The 19,611-nt window shown below is 32.8% G+C and overlaps 1 protein-coding gene across 1 annotated transcript in view; it reads right to left on the bottom strand.

Moving 5' to 3' along the window:
• LOC129758124 (monocarboxylate transporter 12-like) overlaps positions 1-15,539 on the bottom strand; it is a 19,389-nt gene extending 3,850 nt beyond the window's left edge. Inside the window, exons 1-3 of the mRNA XM_055755580.1 lie at positions 15,497-15,539; positions 14,968-15,432; positions 5,679-5,798 (exon numbers count right to left, since the gene is read on the bottom strand). Of these exons, the coding sequence (XP_055611555.1) occupies positions 5,679-5,798; positions 14,968-15,157 (310 nt within the window). The 5' untranslated portion in view covers positions 15,158-15,432; positions 15,497-15,539. The remainder of the gene's footprint in view (positions 1-5,678; positions 5,799-14,967; positions 15,433-15,496) is intronic.
• Positions 15,540-19,611: the final 4,072 nt, after the last annotated feature.

Below are 19,611 nucleotides of genomic sequence, written 5' to 3'. Positions count from 1 at the left end.
TTCGGAAGAGCCTCTCCAACCACGGTTTGAAAGTGGCTTACAAAAGTTCCAACACCCTAAAAGATTGTTTGGTTTCACTAAAGGATAAGGTGCCTCCGGAGGAAAGATCTGGTATCTTCGAGATACCTTGCGAGACCTACCCGGTCTATATTGGCCAAACAAGGCGCAAATTTAAAACACGGATAAAGGAGCATAAAAACGCCGTAGACAACAACAGATCCAACGAATCCAGTGTAGCCGCTAAAAGAACGTTAAGTGTCGTGTCCTGTATTACGTCGTGTGTTATTTGTGTAGTTAAAAGTTCGTACGTTTGCACAATCCACTAAAATGAGTTTCTGATAGATCTTTCGCGTTTCTTGGGAACGATGCAGCTGATCCAGCTTCTCGAACTCCTCCGCTGGCGCTCCGGTGGCGCTTTTTATCCCGGAAAATTCGGACTCGCTGCCTCATCCGCTGTCGGTGATTTTCCACATTTTGACGAGTGCCTCTTTGCACTACTGCCGCCCGCGCTGCATTCTCTTCGTCCATCACCCTCCTACACTCCTCGTCGAACCAGTCGTTCCGCCGAGTTCGCTCCACATAACCGATGACGTTCTCCGCAGCACTGTTGATGGCTGTCTTGATGGTATCCCAACAGTCCTCGAGAGGGGCTTCATCAAGCTCGCCCTTTGCCGGCAGCGCTGCTTCGAGCGGTTGCGCGTAGTCTGCCGCGACCTCAGGTTGCTTCAGTCATGCGATATATAATCGAGACGGGCGTCGGTATCGTATGTTGTTTACTACGGAGAGTTTTGGGTGCATCTTCACCATCACCAGATAGTGGTCTGACACGATTTTGGCGCCTCGACAGGATCTGACGTCGATGATGTCCGAAAAGTGCCGGCTGTCTATTTATCAAAACGTGGTCTGTGGTAGTCTGGGAATTTCCGGATAAAATTATTAACAATGGGCGATGGAATCGAAAAGTTATTCTTTCTCTCCTTAAGAAAAACCCGTAAGATCTGTCAAAAGTTGGGTGAAATTTTAGCGGCATCCCACTTGCACTAATGCAAAACCATCACCCAAATTCGGCAGCGCTTCCATCGCCTATAGCTTCAGCTGAGACTTGTGTTTATTATAAAATCTGACTATATTGAATGACAATTTAAATTTTCATGTCCCAGTGATTGCTTTGATTTGGAATGTCAACTACCACATGGTCGATCTGTGATTGCGTTTGGTACGGTGATCACCAGGTGTGCTTGTGTGAGAGGCGGTGCTGAAAAATGGTACTACATGAATGGAGGCGTAGGGGAACATGCTCTATTATACCCCACCCAAGCGAATCGCCAGATTACCATGTATTCCACGAATTTTTCGAGTAAAAAACGAGCGAACTCATTGACTAAAGGTGTTTTCTACAATTGCCAATATTTTTTCATATCTTAGCTTCACTGAACTGATTCAAAAGCTTAATCTTTAAAAATCTTATCAAAAGCCACATTTCTAAACTGTAAACTGTGTTGCGAATTCGCTCCAATGTGTATCCAATACGAGCCAAAGAGCCGACACACTCGAAATCAGCCGAAGACCAAAAACACACTGATACTAATAGACAGGGTTGCCAACATTTTTTTTTTTCAAATATCGGGGAACTGGTGGAATGAAAATCAGGCAAAATTAGGCTCAGGGGCGGTCCTAGAGCTGGCTCTTGGGGGGGGTGATTTTCCAAATTTTCAAAAATCAGTCAATAACGTAAATATATTGCAAAAAAACGTTCATTTGGAGAGTGCGAATGGGGGGATGGGGGGGGGGGGGGGGTTTGTGTGCAGTTTCAAATGAGACTTTAATATTTGCTGCACACCAGACCCGTGCGATGGACACGTCCATGGGTGGGGGATTTCGAATTTAAAATTTTGTTAGAAATTATAAAATACCAAAGAAAGGACAATAAATAAGTAAATTGATTTCTAAAACCATATTGAACCCCATAATCATCACACAAACTCGAAAAAACATACTGATACAAATCAAAATAAATCAGAATCAAAATTTCAAATCAATTTAATTTCCGGTTAGTCATTAATAATTCATTCGAAATGTTGATACTTATTCTGAACAAAAAAAAAAATCAAGCAAGTATTTTCATAACACCAAAACGGAATGCGAATTAAAAATTGGAATAAAGCCAGAATTTGAAGCTTCGGGCATAACAATCCTTGCACAGAAGAAGAACAGATCAAATATAACACCAGATTTGATAAGAATTTAAACTCGAATTCTTACAAAAAAAACAAATCAGGTCAGAATATTTAATTGATAATAATGTAAATTATCAACCATATTAATTTACATTTCTTTTCTTCAATTTCAATTTTAGTTTCGATTGAAAAATTCCTCTGTAACGTCATCCATTTGAAATACTTTTCAATCACAATTTGAAATGTGAATTATCGATGAGGAAGTTATATCCATTTTGAACTTCAGAGAATTTATTCGAAATTAGTAGATGATTAATTTAAAAATGAAAATAATTAATTCTATCAAGTTATCAAATTTAGAATTTTATGTATTTAAAATACAACAATAATTCATCATCACTGACAAAGTACAATTCGGGAAATGGAGGAGTTCATGAATGATCAAACACAAAACTGATCCCTTTTATTTATTTATTTATTCAATTATTCATTTGTTTATTTTTTTATCCATGAGGAATGAATTGATGACTTGTGATTAAAATGCTTCTTATAAAATTCTACTTTCTCATTTTCAACATCCATACATTTCTAACTTTCTATTTGACAAGAATTATCATAATGTTGAAATGTTCTTAGTTATTTTCTTTTAATTTTCATCGTTATGGTCGATAGATAAAATTATCAAACAAAATCACGGTGATTTAAATATAATATGAAGATGAAAAAGATTAGTTATTAACATTTGAAAATGATAACTGATGAACTTACAAGTTAACATGAAGAAAAACTGATTCTGAACTTGTTTATTATATTTTATTCAATTAAGAAATACTACTTTCATGATGATGAATGATCTTAAATAAATCTACAGTGTTTAAAAATTCTAAAACACAAGAATTTCTGACATTATTGACTAAAGAAAGTTTTAAAAAAACAAAGATTTTATTTTATTGAAAAATTTACTGAAGTCTGAAAAACGATTTGGTTTCTGCTTTGAGAAATATCTTAAATCCTATGTAGTCATTACTTCTTTAAACATTCGTTAAAAGTCTTTTATTTTACAAAATTGGGACAGTAAATAAACAGAAAACTTAAATTAAAAAAAAAAATTCACAGAAGTGAACATTACTTGCGTTCTTGCGGAAAGAAATATGATATGAACCCTTATTTCGATTTTTTATTGTAATGTTTAAAAGTTTTGTCAGAAAAGTGCAGAATTTTCTTGAATAATGTTTAACCTATTTGAAAATAATTTATAAATCAAAATAAGCTCTTAAATTCTTCACTGCGAACAATTGTTGACAAAAAGATAATTTTCGTCATTTGTATATTGAGCAGTTCAAAAAAACCTTCCTATATAAATGTAATTTTACAAATGAAAAAATACACACATGTGAAAAAATCTCAAGTTATCTACAATATTTTAATATCACCGTAAAACTCTCACCAAAATTTTAGTGATTCTCGTTTTCCAACAATACCTTTTGAAATCCAAACATTTATTTTAGAATGTGTTAACAATTGCTATGAATTTAAAACTGAATGTTTTATTATTTTTCAGAAATATATTGCTGAATCTTGAAAAAACTAATTAATATAAACTCTTGTTTTGATTCTTCCATTTCTAAATATAAATTTAATTCTAAAACAAAATCATTAAAATCAAATTCTTAGGTATGCAACTTTCGGAACTTTATTTTTATTTGTTTTCTCTTAAATTGCAAGCTCTCATAGATTTTAAAATTTATTGTAACTGAATCGAGAGATACAGTTACACATTTGAAACGAATGATTTAGTAAAAAAGTGAAAAAAAGTATTTTTGCTTCATGCATTCAATATTTTCAAACATAATGTATAATTGAAAATGGAAAAAAATAACAAAGGGTTCATTTCTTATAGCTTTTACTATTTTTCAATTAAAAGTCCTTGTTCACGAGAAAATAGTTGAGTTATGACGGGATATTATTATCACTGGTTTTATCTCATCTGGGAAAAATTAATACATAGGCAAGTTTTCGGAGCATTTGTTTTGGAGGTATATTCCTGAACACAATTTTTATCAGGTTTTGATCATCACCTCTAAATTAAGAAGTAGTATTTTTGGTATTTTTAGAAAATTGATCAAATATGATTGTATAAAAATCTATAAAAGATTCATATATGGTCAGCAATTTCGAATTAATCACTGTAGGTGCCATAACAAATGTAATTTGGTGGAAATTGGTCTAGGGGATTGCAAGTTACAGCGGTTTTAGTTTGGCGGACCGATTTAGTTTTCCAATTTTAAGAAGTTAAGAAATTAATAAATTCTTTTATTTAACAATCACCCCCACGGAGTGGAAAATTTTGAAAATTTCATAGAACATCCACTAGGAAATGTTCGAACTTTTCATAGAAATCCCAGCATTTGCGAGTATTTTGTAACGATTTTTGCCGCTTGGGGGGGGTGATCACCCCGATCACCCCCCCCATAGGACCGCGCCTGATTAGGCTACGATAAAGTAACGGAAATTTCGCAAAAAGTGATGACCTTTGATTTTTTTTTTTTTTGGTCACCGCACCTCATTTTCTCTCTAATATGTGTTGTGAGCCTACTTGGTTGAATAATTCTACTGAATCAAAGCATCAAAGCAATCGGAAGATTCCCTTTCATTCCCTTTTTTAAATAAGAATTCAAGGGAATCTTTCGATTACTTTGATTCAGTCACATTTCCACTTTTTCACTTCAGCAATTGTATCTTATCCAGTTCCTTACTACCCATTTTTCATCAAATTCGCAAATATCAGACAAAATCAGGCATATTTTCAAAAATCAGGCAAATTCAATGGCTTATCAGGTTGTCAGACAGAGCCTCGAAAAATCAGGCAATACCTGAAAAATCAGGCACATTGGCATCTCTGCTTATAGACTTTTTGATTGGAAAGAACGTGATTTTCACTCTTTTTGTTCATTTCCAGTGAAAATTGCTCGTTTTGAAAAATAATTCTTTTATCAGCAATTTATGAGTGGCGCGTTATATCAACCGCATGGGCCTATTCGGGATGAATAAGCGCTATAATGGCGCTTAAAATCCCTCGAGTAAAAAAAGACCGCATGGGCCGTAATAAAACATACCCATAAAAAGCATCTTCTAGCGACTTTAGTATCATTTGTTAACATTAAATCGTAGTTTAGATTATCCTCTATCTATGTATCATATGATATTATGTTTTTCATTTTCTTCGCTAGATGACAACTTATTGAAAGTGTCTTAAAATATACATCGAAATGAAAAAAAACTAAATTGTTAATTTTTCACAAATCAGGGTTGAGGGTGAGAGCGAATCAATTTGTAATAGTTACGAGGAAGAGTGTCTCTAAGTGGTTAAATTTGTATAAAAAAAGCAAACAAAGAACGAAACTCTGCTGTTAAAATCGTTTAAATCGTTTAAACTTATCTAACCGTAGAGATTGATGAAATTCAATTGTTTAATGTATTTCGGGTAGAAACCCAACTTACCGGAACACAACGTCACTCCGACCAAGATTGATGCAATCCATGCCGTGTAGCCTTTGCCCTCCTTGAAGTAATCGAGGAACTCGACGTAGAAGATTCCGAACGAGTAGGTGAGACCGTCGGCTGTATAAATAAAGTAAGAATAGAAAAATAAGTTAATTAATTTTTTCAAATGTCATTTAACTCTTTGTTGAGAGCGAAAGAAATAAACTTTGGACCTTGCAATCTTTCTCATTTGTTTATTTTTCAAACGATATCAGCAACTCGTAATCTATTTCGAAATTTAGCCTAATTCACTGCGTTGCACTTAGCTTATGGCTAAATGTGCATTCCTGATTATTTCACAATGCTTTCAAAGAAACTTTTAAAAGTAAATGTGTCCCGATGATTTTTGCAGCAACACATCAGCACTAGCACCATAATTATAATTTTATACAGTACGAAAAAAGCGTCAAAACAGCATCACCCATAACAAGCATGGCGCCACCCTCAGCCAGGGTGAAGGAAGAAGAAATTAGCAATTTGCAAACAATAAATCTAAACGAAAAAAAAACCTGTGAAAATCTAAGACAACGACCTCATCGGACCACCACCGAAAAAAAAAATGCCGGTTGGCGCGCCAAAAAAGAAAATGAAAATATGAGGTTCAATGTCAGCCCATTCAAAATGTGTCGAAGTCAAGAATTGTGATACAAAAAAAAAACACGAGCGCTAAATAAAAATAAACTCTCAATAACCCACCCACCGGTTTTTTTTTTGTTCACTTGCACAATCCGGCACGCTCCGGCTGATACCGAAGACAACAGGGGGAAAAGTTTGAAAATGAAAAGCGCGAAACAAAACAGAGATACTAGCGCTATCATTGCACTGACCAGATAAATACGAAAACAACTGTTAACTTTCGAAACAGATGTTTTGCTTTTGCATTTCGGTGTAAATTTATGGACTCGTTTAGATGAAATCGTTGAAATGGAACGACAATGATAATGTGGATTAATAATGAATATTTGTCAATACAAGAAATTTAAAAAAGTTATGCCCTGTTGAATGTGTTGCAATTATTTCGTGTTCGCCCTTTACATATAATAGCTTTGTATCTTAATCTCAAATCATGTTTCGCAGCTATTAAAACATTTTCAATCTGTAAAGGGTGATACGGTGAAAATTTGGTCAAGGGAAAACGCGTGTAAATCGGTGAAATCGTTTATTTAAAAAATCAAATTAAATTTCTTTTTCAAGTTTAATTAGTATAAAATTTAGGAAAAATATTCAGTTGTACTTCCGCTTTTCCAAATCCGAATTGCCAGGCCTTACGCTTAACCCCTGCCAATAGATTTTGTACAGCCACCTTGTCCACCTTCTTCGCCGCAGAAAGCCAGTTTGCCTTGAACTGCTGCTCGTCCTTAGAAGTTTTTTTTTGTCTGTTTTAGGATCCGCTTGACAATAGCTCAGTATTTCTCAATTGGGCGGAGCTCTGGCGTGTTGGGAGGGTTCTTGTTCTTGGGAACCACCTGCACGTTGTTGGCGGCGTACCACTCCATGGCCTTTTTACCGCAATGGCAAGATGCCAAATCCGGCCAAAACAGTACGGAACAACCGTGTTTCTTCAGGAAAAGCAGCAGACGTTTATTCATACACTCTTTGAAGTAAATTTCTTGATTGACAGTCCCGGAAGCTATGAAAATGCTGCTTTTCAAGCCACAGGTAAAGATGGCTTGCCAAACCAGATATTTCTTCGTGAACTTTGACAGTTTCATGTGCTTGAAAATATCTGCTACCTTTCCCCTTCCTTTTGCCGTATAAAACTCCTGTCCTGGAAGTTGCTTGTAGTAGGCTTTGACGTAGGTTTCGTCGTCCATTACCACGCAGTCAAACTTCGTCAGCATCGTCGTGTACAGCCTCCGGGATCGCGCTTTGGCCGTCGTATTTTGTTTATCATCGCGATTTGGAGTCACTACCTTCTTGTAAGTCGATAGTCCGGCTCGTTTTTTGGCTCGATGCACGGTTGTAGACGATACACCCAGCTTATTTGCGGCATCTCGGAGAGAGAGGTTAGGGTTTCGCTTGAAACTACCGGCAACTCTCTTTGTCGTCTCAGCGGCTTCCGGTTTTCGATTTCGCCCCGATCCAGACTTCCTGGCTGTCGACAAACATTCCCCAAACACTTTAATTACATTTGTAACGGTTGATTTTGCCAGCTTTGCGTGCGAGTAGCCCGCATTTTCACGATGCGCGAGCAAAATTTTGATACGCTGCTCTTCTTCCTTGGACGGCATTTTGACAACTGAAGAGTGAATTCCAAAATCGGATCAACATTCTACACTCACACACCTTCAAAATGAGGGGTGTTCAGGTTTTTTAAATGCAAAATTGAAAGAAATACGTCAAGTTCATATTGACCAAATTTTGACCGTATCACCCTTTATAAAAAAGAAGCTTTTTCATGAAACTATTGATAGTTGAAAAACTTTTTCGTAAAGCTTAAATACCTTTGTCATTTTTCATTCTCTTATTTAAAACACAAATTGTTCTTTCTTATTACATGGTATGTTAACAAATATTCCAACAAATCAGTACTGCATGATTATATCGAAGCATAAGAATCGTTGACGTATTTAATAAACAAAAGAGCGCATATTGTTTGATATTTCATTAACGCCGAACGTAAACAACAAAGTAGGCCTCTCTCTGGTCGTCTAGCAGCAGCAGCAATCAATTGCCTGATGGTGGTCCCTGCAAACAATCAATCGCTAACGTGCGAACACAGCAATAAAGTTTATGATAACGAAGTGTAAATAATCGCACGATCGCTGTTGGGCCCAGTTCACAACTCAGCCCATCGACAGCGTTGTTGATAAGCTCATTTTATGAGTATTTTCATAACTTGATTATCAATAAGCAACATCACATCGTTGATGTTTTCCGATGCTGATGGTGGTGCCGGCGAGAACGATGATGATGATGATAATAAAATAACGATTCCGCATCTCTGTTCGGCCTTTAATTAAGTCGCTGGCTCGTTTCCATTACTGATTAACTTGCTCTGATACGCTAGGATGCGCGATTGCAAACAATCGCGTTGAAGGATTGCGGAAGCTGTCGCAATTCCAATCCATCTGGCAACACTGACTTCAACTGTGTTCTACAAATTTCCGTCCGGGTAGCCTCCATTTGGTTTAACACATTCTAATCATAATTGATGTAACAAAGAAAATCTCTGTTTCTCTAGAGAAAGAGCGATGTGGACGCCTGGAGGCTGTCGAAAGCCAATGATTCACGACCGAGAATACGGCCGGAGTGCGGAAAAAGCGTGCTCGGTGTAAACAGTTTACATTTCATTTATCACTGGGTTTTTGTTGCGGAGCTTTGTGTTGCGGATGCGAATGAATCGAAGCAGGCGAGACCCGGTCGGCCAGGGTTCGTCCGCACGACTCGAAAGGAAGGCATTAGATTGTTTACCGACAATCAATAGCTGCTGTCCCCATTGTCATCGTGAACTGTTCTGAGGTTTCGCCTGCTTTGTTGTTTAAATTATTGTAAACAAACACATGTGCCTATCTTCAGACAAATGACATTTCAGGAGGTAAAGAAATTTTACTTTTCGTAAGATTTTATTTTCGGAGACATAAATTTTGTCATTCTGGCCTTTTTTTGTAATTTCTATCATTTTTGTCATTTTTTTTTGCAAATTTCTTTATGTATGTAATTTTTGTTTTTCATATTTTGGATTTTTTGTAATTTTTGTCATTTTTTGTCATTTTTGTCATTTTTGTCATTTTTGTCATTTTTGTCATTTTTGTCATTTTTGTCATTTTTGTCATTTTTGTCATTTTTGTCATTTTTGTCATTTTTGTCATTTTTGTCATTTTTGTCATTTTTGTCATTTTTGTCATTTTTGTCATTTTTGTCATTTTTGTCATTTTTGTCATTTTTGTCATTTTTGTCATTTTTGTCATTTCGTCATTTTTGTCATTTTTGTCATTTTTGTCATTTTTGTCATTTTTGTCATTTTTGTCATTTTTGTCATTTTTGTCATTTTTGTCATTTTTGTCATTTTTGTCATTTTTGTCATTTTTGTCATTTTTGTCATTTTTGTCATTTTTGTCGTTTTTGTCTTTTTTGTCATTTTTGTCATTTTTGTCATTTTTGTCATTTTTGTCATTTTTGTCATTTTTGTCATTTTTGTCATTTTTGTCATTTTTGTCATTTTTGTCATTTTTGTCATTTTTGTCATTTTTGTCATTTTTGTCATTTTTGTCATTTTTGTCATTTTTGTCATTTTTGTCATTTTTGTCATTTTTGTCATTTTTGTCAATTTTGTCATTTTTGTCATTTTTGTCATTTTTGTCATTTTTGTCATTTTTGTCATTTTTGTCATTTTTGTCATTTTTATCATTTTTGTCATTTTTGTCATTTTTGTCATTTTTGTCATTTTTGTCATTTTTGTCATTTTTGTCATTTTTGTCATTTTTGTCATTTTTGTCATTTTTGTCACTTTTGTCACTTTTGTCATTTTTGTCATTTTTTTCCTTTTTCTCATTTTTGTCATTTTTGTCATTTTTGTCATTTTTGTCATTTTTGTCATTTTTGTCATTTTTGTCATTTTTGTCATTTTTGTCATTTTTGTCATTTTTGTCATTTTTGTCATTTTTGTCATTTTTGTCATTTTTGTCATTTTTGTCATTTTTGTCATTTTTGTCATTTTTGTCATTTTTGTCATTTTTGTCATTTTTGTCATTTTTGTCATTTTTGTCATTTTTGTCATTTTTGTCATTTTTGTCATTTTTGTCATTTTTGTCATTTTTGTCATTTTTGTCATTTTTGTCATTTTTGTCATTTTTGTCATTTTTGTCATTTTTGTCATTTTTGTCATTTTTGTCATTTTTGTCATTTTTGTCATTTTTGTCATTTTTGTCATTTTTGTCATTTTTGTCATTTTTGTCATTTTTGTCATTTTTGTCATTTTTGTCATTTTTGTCATTTTTGTCATTTTTGTCATTTTTGTCATTTTTGTCATTTTTGTCATTTTTGTCATTTTTGTCATTTTTGTCATTTTTGTCATTTTTGTCATTTTTGTCATTTTTGTCATTTTTGTCATTTTTGTCATTTTTGTCATTTTTGTCATTTTTGTCATTTTTGTCATTTTTGTCATTTTTGTCATTTTTGTCATTTTTGTCATTTTTGTCATTTTTGTCATTTTTGTCATTTTTGTCATTTTTGTCATTTTTGTCATTTTTGTCATTTTTGTCATTTTTGTCATTTTTGTCATTTTTGTCATTTTTGTCATTTTTGTCATTTTTGTCATTTTTGTCATTTTTGTCATTTTTGTCATTTTTGTCATTTTTGTCATTTTTGTCATTTTTGTCATTTTTGTCATTTTTGTCATTTTTGTCATTTTTGTCATTTTTGTCATTTTTGTCATTTTTGTCATTTTTGTCATTTTTGTCATTTTTGTCATTTTTGTCATTTTTGTCATTTTTGTCATTTTTGTCATTTTTGTCATTTTTGTCATTTTTGTCATTTTTGTCATTTTTGTCATTTTTGTCATTTTTGTCATTTTTGTCATTTTTGTCATTTTTGTCATTTTTGTCATTTTTGTCATTTTTGTCATTTTTGTCATTTTTGTCATTTTTGTCATTTTTGTCATTTTTGTCATTTTTGTCATTTTTGTCATTTTTGTCATTTTTGTCATTTTTGTCATTTTTGTCATTTTTGTCATTTTTGTCATTTTTGTCATTTTTGTCATTTTTGTCATTTTTGTCATATTTGTCATTTTTGTCATTTTTGTCATTTTTGTCATTTTTGTCATTTTTGTCATTTTTGTCATTTTTGTCATTTTTGTCATTTTTGTCATTTTTGTCATTTTTGTCATTTTTGTCATTTTTGTCATTTTTGTCATTTTTGTCATTTTTGTCATTTTTGTCATTTTTGTCATTTTTGTCATTTTTGTCATTTTTGTCATTTTTGTCATTTTTGTCATTTTTGTCATTTTTGTCATTTTTGTCATTTTTGTCATTTTTGTCATTTTTGTCATTTTTGTCACTTTTGTCACTTTTGTCATTTTTGTCATTTTTTTCCTTTTTCTCATTTTTGTCATTTTTGTCATTTTTGTCATTTTTGTCATTTTTGTCATTTTTGTCATTTTTGTCATTTTTGTCATTTTTGTCATTTTTGTCATTTTTGTCATTTTTGTCATTTTTGTCATTTTTGTCATTTTTGTCATTTTTGTCATTTTTGTCATTTTTGTCATTTTTGTCATTTTTGTCATTTTTGTCATTTTTGTCATTTTTGTCATTTTTGTCATTTTTGTCATTTTTGTCATTTTTGTCATTTTTGTCATTTTTGTCATTTTTGTCATTTTTGTCATTTTTGTCATTTTTGTCATTTTTGTCATTTTTGTCATTTTTGTCATTTTTGTCATTTTTGTTATTTTTGTCATTTTTGTCATTTTCGTCATTTTTGTCATTTTTCGTCATTTTTGTCATTTTTGTAATGTTTGTCATTTTATTCATTTTTGTCATTTTTGTATTTTTGCATTTTTTGTCAATTTTTTCATATATTAAAACTTTAAATGATCATGTTACATCCTTTCAAGATTTTCAAGAGCAATCAACAATGATTTGCGAAAATAAATCAAACAATTCGTTGCAAAATACGCGCATAGGTTCAACGATTGATTTGTGCGATACTAAGTATTTGCACACGTTTTCCACAACCTGACACATTCGCACAGTTTTGAAGAGAAATAATATTGATAAAAGGTTATTGCGCTCTATTCGCAAAGTGGAATGTCTGGGCACTTGAGGTTGATTGATTGAACTAGCTAGTAGCGAATCGTAAAAATGTAACTTATTGAATTGAATGATCCAAATTTAAATAGAATCTAATAATTCGAGTTCAACGTCAAATATCTAGCAATTAGGATGGAGATCTTTTTATCAAAAGTTATAGAGAAATAGAAGTTTTTTGCTGACTTTTTTAATTTAAAACCTAACCAACACTCGATCAACAACTCTGCCTTGGAAAAAACAATAGCGTTATACAGGATTCTCGATCGTCAGTTCCATATTGAAAACAAAATGAATATAAACATAAACATTTATAGATAAACACGATACTCCATCAAAACTCCGTCATAAATACAATATCTGATTGTTTACTTTGGAATGAATAAAAAAACAGTTCAGATATACACGTTACTCGATCATAAAAACCGAGTCGAAAAAACATTAGAAATACACTAGATGGAAATATTCATGTTCAAAAACAAAGCTTTGAACGAATTACTCGATCAAAAACTCTGCTTCGAAAAAAAACAATAGCGATATATACGACGCTCAATTGTAAATAGTGCGTTGATTAAAAAAGTAGCGATATATACTAAACTTGATCGTAAGCTTTGCTTATAATGATATACGATCGTAAAGCGATTTACGTAACACTCAAATGTAAACTCCTTGTTAGAACAATAGCGTTATACACAATACTCAATTGTGTATTTTTTTCCAATATCACAAAATAACGGTATCCGTGGTACTCGATAGATAACCATGAAAAAATATCTTCATCAAACTTTGCCTTAAAAAAATAGCGATATACACGATACTCGATCGTGAATTTTGCGTAGAAAAAACAATAGCAATATACACGATACTCGATCTTAAATTTCGGTTTGTAAAACGTTAGTGCGTTGCACGATACTCAATTGTATACTGCGCGTTTAGAACAATAGTAATATACGTGATACTAAATCGTAAACTGCTTGTTAAAAAAAGTAGAAATATAGACGTGCTCAATCGTTAGCTCCGCTTTAAAAAAAAGCTATATACACGGTACTCGATATTGAAACGAATGCAAACACATATTGAATTTCAATGAAACTTGATATTTCCTCGAAGAGAATCCATTGACTTTACATCTTTCGAGAATATGCCGTAACCGGAGAATTCGATCTCATGACCATTGGCTTAGAAAACTTAAAGGCTATCCTCTAGGCCAAGGGCGGCGGCGAAAAAAACTTCGTTGAAAACAAAAGCGATACACACGATACTCGATCGTAAACTACGAGTTGAAAACAATAACGATATGCTTAATACTTGATCGTAAACTCGTTAGAAACGAAAGCAGTAAAAACAATTGACCGAGATACTCGTTCTTAAAATCGAAATTGAAAACGGTAGTGAGATACACTATACTCAATCGTGAACTCGGCGATGGAAAAACAGAAGGATATACAAGATCACACTCGATCCTAAACTCCCTGGTAAAGAACCAATGCTGATAAACGTGATATTCGTTCATGAACTATACGTTAAAATAAGAGATATACGCGATACTCGATTCAATACTGCATGTTGGAACCAAAAGAGATATACACGATACTCGATCGTAAATTTTGTATTTACAAAATTATAGATTCCAGTAGTAGTTTTGACAGCATGAGAACATCTTTCAAGAGGGGAGTAAAATTAATTTAAGTTTTATGTTGGGAGATGATCCCTTCAGAAAGAGTTTCAAAAGAGTCAACATTTTATTTGATAAATCTAAGCCTTAAGGTTGAAAATAGTTTTAGAAAATTTATTCCAAAAATTCCAAAAAATATTAGGAAAAAAGCCTTTTACGGCGATAGTTTCAATTATGATATAACGCAATGACTGGTTGTGCTGTCGTTAATCTTATATTGTCCTACTGATAACAAAGTTACGACACTAACCAGCCCAAAAGCTGATACGCAAAGGCCACAAATTACTGATGCAAGAATGAAGGAGGAAAACATTTGGTCACGGTTCCCATTATTCAGTCGGAGAAACAACTAGCAACCATCCGGTTGGCAATCGGCTCAATAAGTATGGGGAATTAGGTGCCAGAATGAGTTCCATTTCAATTGTTCCTTCCTCTGGTAGCGATTGTGGCCATCCGATTAGTCGGGCAGACCGAGATGATTGATTTGTTATTGATGGGCGATTTTCGGCGATACTTATTCATTCGGGTATTCGAGGTAAGCCGACCTTGCTGATACCGAACTCATGATGGTCATCAGCAGTTGGAAACATAATAATTGGTTTGGGCAGTTCGAACGCAACGATTGAAATCGATACGATATGGATTAGAGGCAAGTCAATTGAGCAATTCGTCATCGGTCGATTGACTTAAATGCGTTTGTTATATTTACTATTTCTGAAATCTCAAAAAGGATGTCTCCAGATATTCAAAGATCTCCTTAACTATATTGACAAACTCTTAAAAAATTGCGTTCTTAAAAAAAACAGAAAATAAATCGTTCAATACTCACTGACGATATGTATGCAGAAGGAAGCGAGCACAACCATCCATCCCCAGCCACCATCCGGGGGTGTGGGAAGCCCACTTTCTTCCATCTGGGTCTGGGTCTGTGGATTGTGCTGCCCTTCCGGATCAACGCCATTTCCGCCACCATTCTGAGCAGCTGGCCGCTTTCTGGAGGCCGGTGGACCGTGGGTCATTTTGCACTATTTTCTCGCAATTTGTTTCTACACACTAAATCACTATCCACTCTTTTTCTGTTGACTTTTGCACTTCACTTTTTTTTCCTAAGTCTGTATATTTTTCTTCTTTTGTGCTCTCTACGTTAGGTACAACATGATTCGTTAACTAGTAGATATGCTCCATCGGAAATCACCCTTGGAGAGGAGATGAATTTGATTCCTTATTCCTTCTATTGCTGCTTCACAGCAAATATTTTTTGCTTGAATTGATCCTTGAATCATATGGTCATTTTCTGAAAATTTAAAAAAAAAATAATTAAATTTAGTCTTCAATCTTCAGGACTTTTTTATTCTTACTTTCTAAACAAAAACCAGAGTTGATAGCAAAAATAACGTGTTATCAATGGGAAAGTTCTGAGCAGATTGGCGTACACGATCGATGTCTAAATGAGCTGCGCTGATACGATTGCGTACCCTCGTTAAGTACAGCGGCCCCACTTGAGATTGTTTCCCATGGTTTTTTGATTGGTGTTTTTGCTTGCACTTGTGCCGATAAGATTCCTCCCACGTGAATAAGCACTTAGGAATGCTGGAGCCATTAAAAGATATATGTCCCGTGATTAAAGTGCGTCGACAAAAGCATAACCATTAAAGGGGTTCGAGAAAAAAGTTTATCTTAAGTTTTAAAAATATATTTGGATAGTGAAATTCAGCGGTTTATTTTGAGCAATTTTCGAGCTTCATAATCTTTTATCAATTCCTAAAAAAAGGTCAATACAATTATCACGACCGTTATCGACCACGTTCGTTATTTAATATTCTTTGACTTTTTAAACTTCATTCACCGAACAATCTTGGCAAGGTTGCCGAAAAAAGTTCTTTGTTTTTGAGAAAAAAATCAGACTTCCTGTGATTTTATCAAAAAATTCTGTGATAAGTTTCTGTGATGCTATTTCCTTTAATTTCGTTGAAAATTCATCATTAATTGGGTCTTTTTTACATTTTAATTGGGTAGAATACATTAAAATTACAAAACTCATCCTACTTTTTTATTTCAAAGATATTGGCCAAAAAATTATAATTTGGAAATCCAATTCAAATGAAAAAAGAAGTTATTCGAAATTCTGTGTTCTGTGACACAAATTCTTTGATGAAAATTCGCTCAAAATTCTGTGAAATTACAAATTTTTCTGTAATTTCGGCAACCTTGATTCTTGGGTGTTTTGCTTGCCTGTTTTCTTCTTCAATTTTTTAATCATTGAGTCGTTAACAAAATTCAATTAATCCAATTAATTTCACTGGAATCAACCTGAAAATAAAACTAGAATAACTCAAAAAACTAAAAATATGTTAAACACGCAAGAAAATGAAACAAAATTAAAAAAAAAAACAAAATTCATACAAAATGAGACAGAAATGGCACACAATAGGACGCAAAATCTAAAAATGACACAAAACACAAACAAAATCCAAAAAAAGTCGAAAAAGCAGAAAAAAAATGATAAGAGTATGAGACAATATCGAAGAAAAATTGAACAAAATGGGGAAAATTAAACAAAAGTTGATAAAAATTGACAAAAACGACAAAAAAATGCGGATAAAAATGATAAAAAGATTAGAATTTATGCATAAAATTGTGATTACAAAATTAGATGATAATTAGAAAATATGAACAGAAATGAGAAGAAATTTGACAAACATAGAAAAATAAAGTGATTAAATTGAGTAATAAACCTCAAAATTTAGACAAAAGTGATTAACAAATATTAAGAAAATGGAAAAATAGTTGATAGAAAGTGAAATTAAAAAAAAATCTAAAAAAATGTGAAAGAAATCGCAAACTAAAATCAAAAGACAAAAGTATAAAAATGAAAAAAATTTAATAAAAGATAAAAAAAATATGTGTTGTAAGCCAAAAGATTAAACTGAAACAAAAATATCACAGGAATTGAAAAAAAAATAGAAATTTGTACAAATAAAAAAAAACATTTATAAACCAAAAACCATTCAAATTTAAAATTAAATACAAAAAAAATACAAAACATAACACAAAAATAGTACCAAAATGGATCAAAACGATTCAAATAAAAAAAATCAAAGTTGTCAGGAATATATTAACAGGACAATAATTTTTCAGGGATATGGCAAAAACCGTGACAAGATATTTCATAAATATGATAGAAAATCGAAAGTGAATATCAAAAAGAACATAATGACAGAAATGATGCAAAACATAGCAAAAAGACATTAGAAAATATGGCGGAAAAAGTAAAAACAATAATTGTATATTACATAATATGACAACAGTATGACGAAAAAAAATTAAACAATATGTGAACATATATTTAGACCGCTGCAAAAAATGACTTTTCGCTCCCATATATTTTTTCAATGCTTTTGAGTAAAATTTAAGATGATTTGGTGAATTCCCGAGTTAGCGCAACGCTTTCAATTTTGTATGGAAATTTGTATGCAAGAAGAAATTTTTGCTCATTAAATCATTCAGAAAATTTATTTTAGCTTGAAATGAAGTTTTTCATCGATTTTTGGTTTTGAATATTCTTAAGCTTTTTTTGTTTACATGACAAGCAGCTAGGCATTTTATGAAAAAAGTTAGATTCAAAATCTGAATCCATTGAAAAGTATCTGAAAGTGGAAGACTTTGGTTGTTAGAGCTTTAAAAAATTTCATGAAAGTTTTCAAATAAGCAGTCAAAAACGCGAAAATTCAAAAACAAAAAATTGAGAATTTTTTTCTTTAATAACATCGAATGTCTTTTCTGGGGTACAAGTTAGGTTTGTGCTTTGTTCACATGAATTGTACTGCAAAAATCCAAGGAATATTTTTCATTCAAAGAAATATTTTTGGAACTATCAGTACATCTCTGGCGATTTTGGAATGAAGAATTTTATTTTCCTATACAAATTTCCATAGAATTTCAAAACTCGTTGCGCTAACTCAGGGCTGGATGGATTGCTTCCAAAAATTTCGTTGCTATTTCTGGCAGACAAACAACCAAAAAAAGTTATATGCATGTGAGACTGGTCAGGATCCGTTAAAAAAAAATATCAAACGATTTTGGGTTCCTCTTGGGCCCAATAAAAACTATGCACATTTGAGCATTTGAAATGGGCTGTAGATAAAAATTCTAAGTTTGTTGAAATTAGTATGTAAAAAGTGACTTTTTTGTTCAAAAAATCTTACAGCCTCACTCTTGCACTGAACTCAGATTATTCAATCTGTATCTTATTGCTCAAAAATTCAAAGAACAACTTGCTGAGGACCGTGAACCTCTAAGATGCGTCAATCAAAAGTTATGACGATTTCATAACTGAATAATTAAATTTAATTTTTTTTTGCATTTTATCAAATGGCATCCCTGCCTGAATGTGGTTAGAAGCCATTATACGTTGGAAGCTAGCTGGCGTGTTTTCCCATATGCAAAACAGAAGGGTTTCTGTGTCATTGGTTGGTTCGATTGTTGTGAGCGTTTGTATAACGGGTTTTTTGGACCAGAAATTGTTTCTGATAAGATACAAACCTCTTCCACCTCGGAAAAGGGGAGGTCCGTGAAGCTGCTGTGAAAATAATCATGTTTACCAAATTTGATATAAATTACGTGGAAAACGATCGATTTGTGTCATATTTTACGTCGGTTTTATATCGTCCCCCTCCCCCATTCTGTAGTAGAAGGGATTTGTAACTTATCAGAAACAATTTTCGGCCCAAAAACCCGGTATACAAACTTTCACGCCAATCGAAATAACCAATGACACAAAAACATTTCTGTACTGCATACGGGAAAACACGCCAGCTAGCTTCCAACGTATAATGGCTCCTAACCACATTCAGGCAGGGATGCCATTTGATAAAATGCGAAAAAAATTAAATTTACTTATTCAGTTTTGAAATCTTCATAACTTTTGATTGACCCATCTTAGAGGTTCACGGTCCTCGGCAAGTTGTTCTTTGAATTTTCAGTAATAAGATACAGAATGAATAATCTGAGTTCAATACAACAGTGAGGCAAAATTGTCGAATTCACAGAAAAATTCATAGATTTTTTGAATTATGTGCGTTTTTCCAAAATTATGATTTTTATGTAATATAATTTGGAGGATGTCAACTTGTTTTGGGGAAAACATTTTGATATTGGTAATGTTTATTGATTTTTCTTAATATAAATATAAAAAACTAAATTTTTTTTGACATTTCAAAGAAACTTATACTAATTCCATCACAGAAACTCATCACAGAGTTTTTGGGTAAATTCACAGAAAATCAGAATTTTTTCCGAAAAAAACACAGATTTTTTTTCGGCAACCTTGCAGTAGCATATCTTATTTGACCACTGGCTAAAAAGGTAGCAATTGTCAAGTTCTCGTGAACAATTGCTTATTTTTCAATTGAAATTTGTTATTAAATATGACTCATTGAAGACGAAGTGTTATGTTTAACGTGATAGGCAGTTT

Source organism: Uranotaenia lowii, chromosome 1, assembly GCF_029784155.1.
Source record: "Uranotaenia lowii strain MFRU-FL chromosome 1, ASM2978415v1, whole genome shotgun sequence".
NCBI classification, from domain to species: Eukaryota; Metazoa; Arthropoda; class Insecta; order Diptera; family Culicidae; genus Uranotaenia; species Uranotaenia lowii.
The sequence above is the reverse complement of the archived record's forward strand: the minus strand, read 5'-3'. Positions and strand labels throughout refer to the sequence as shown.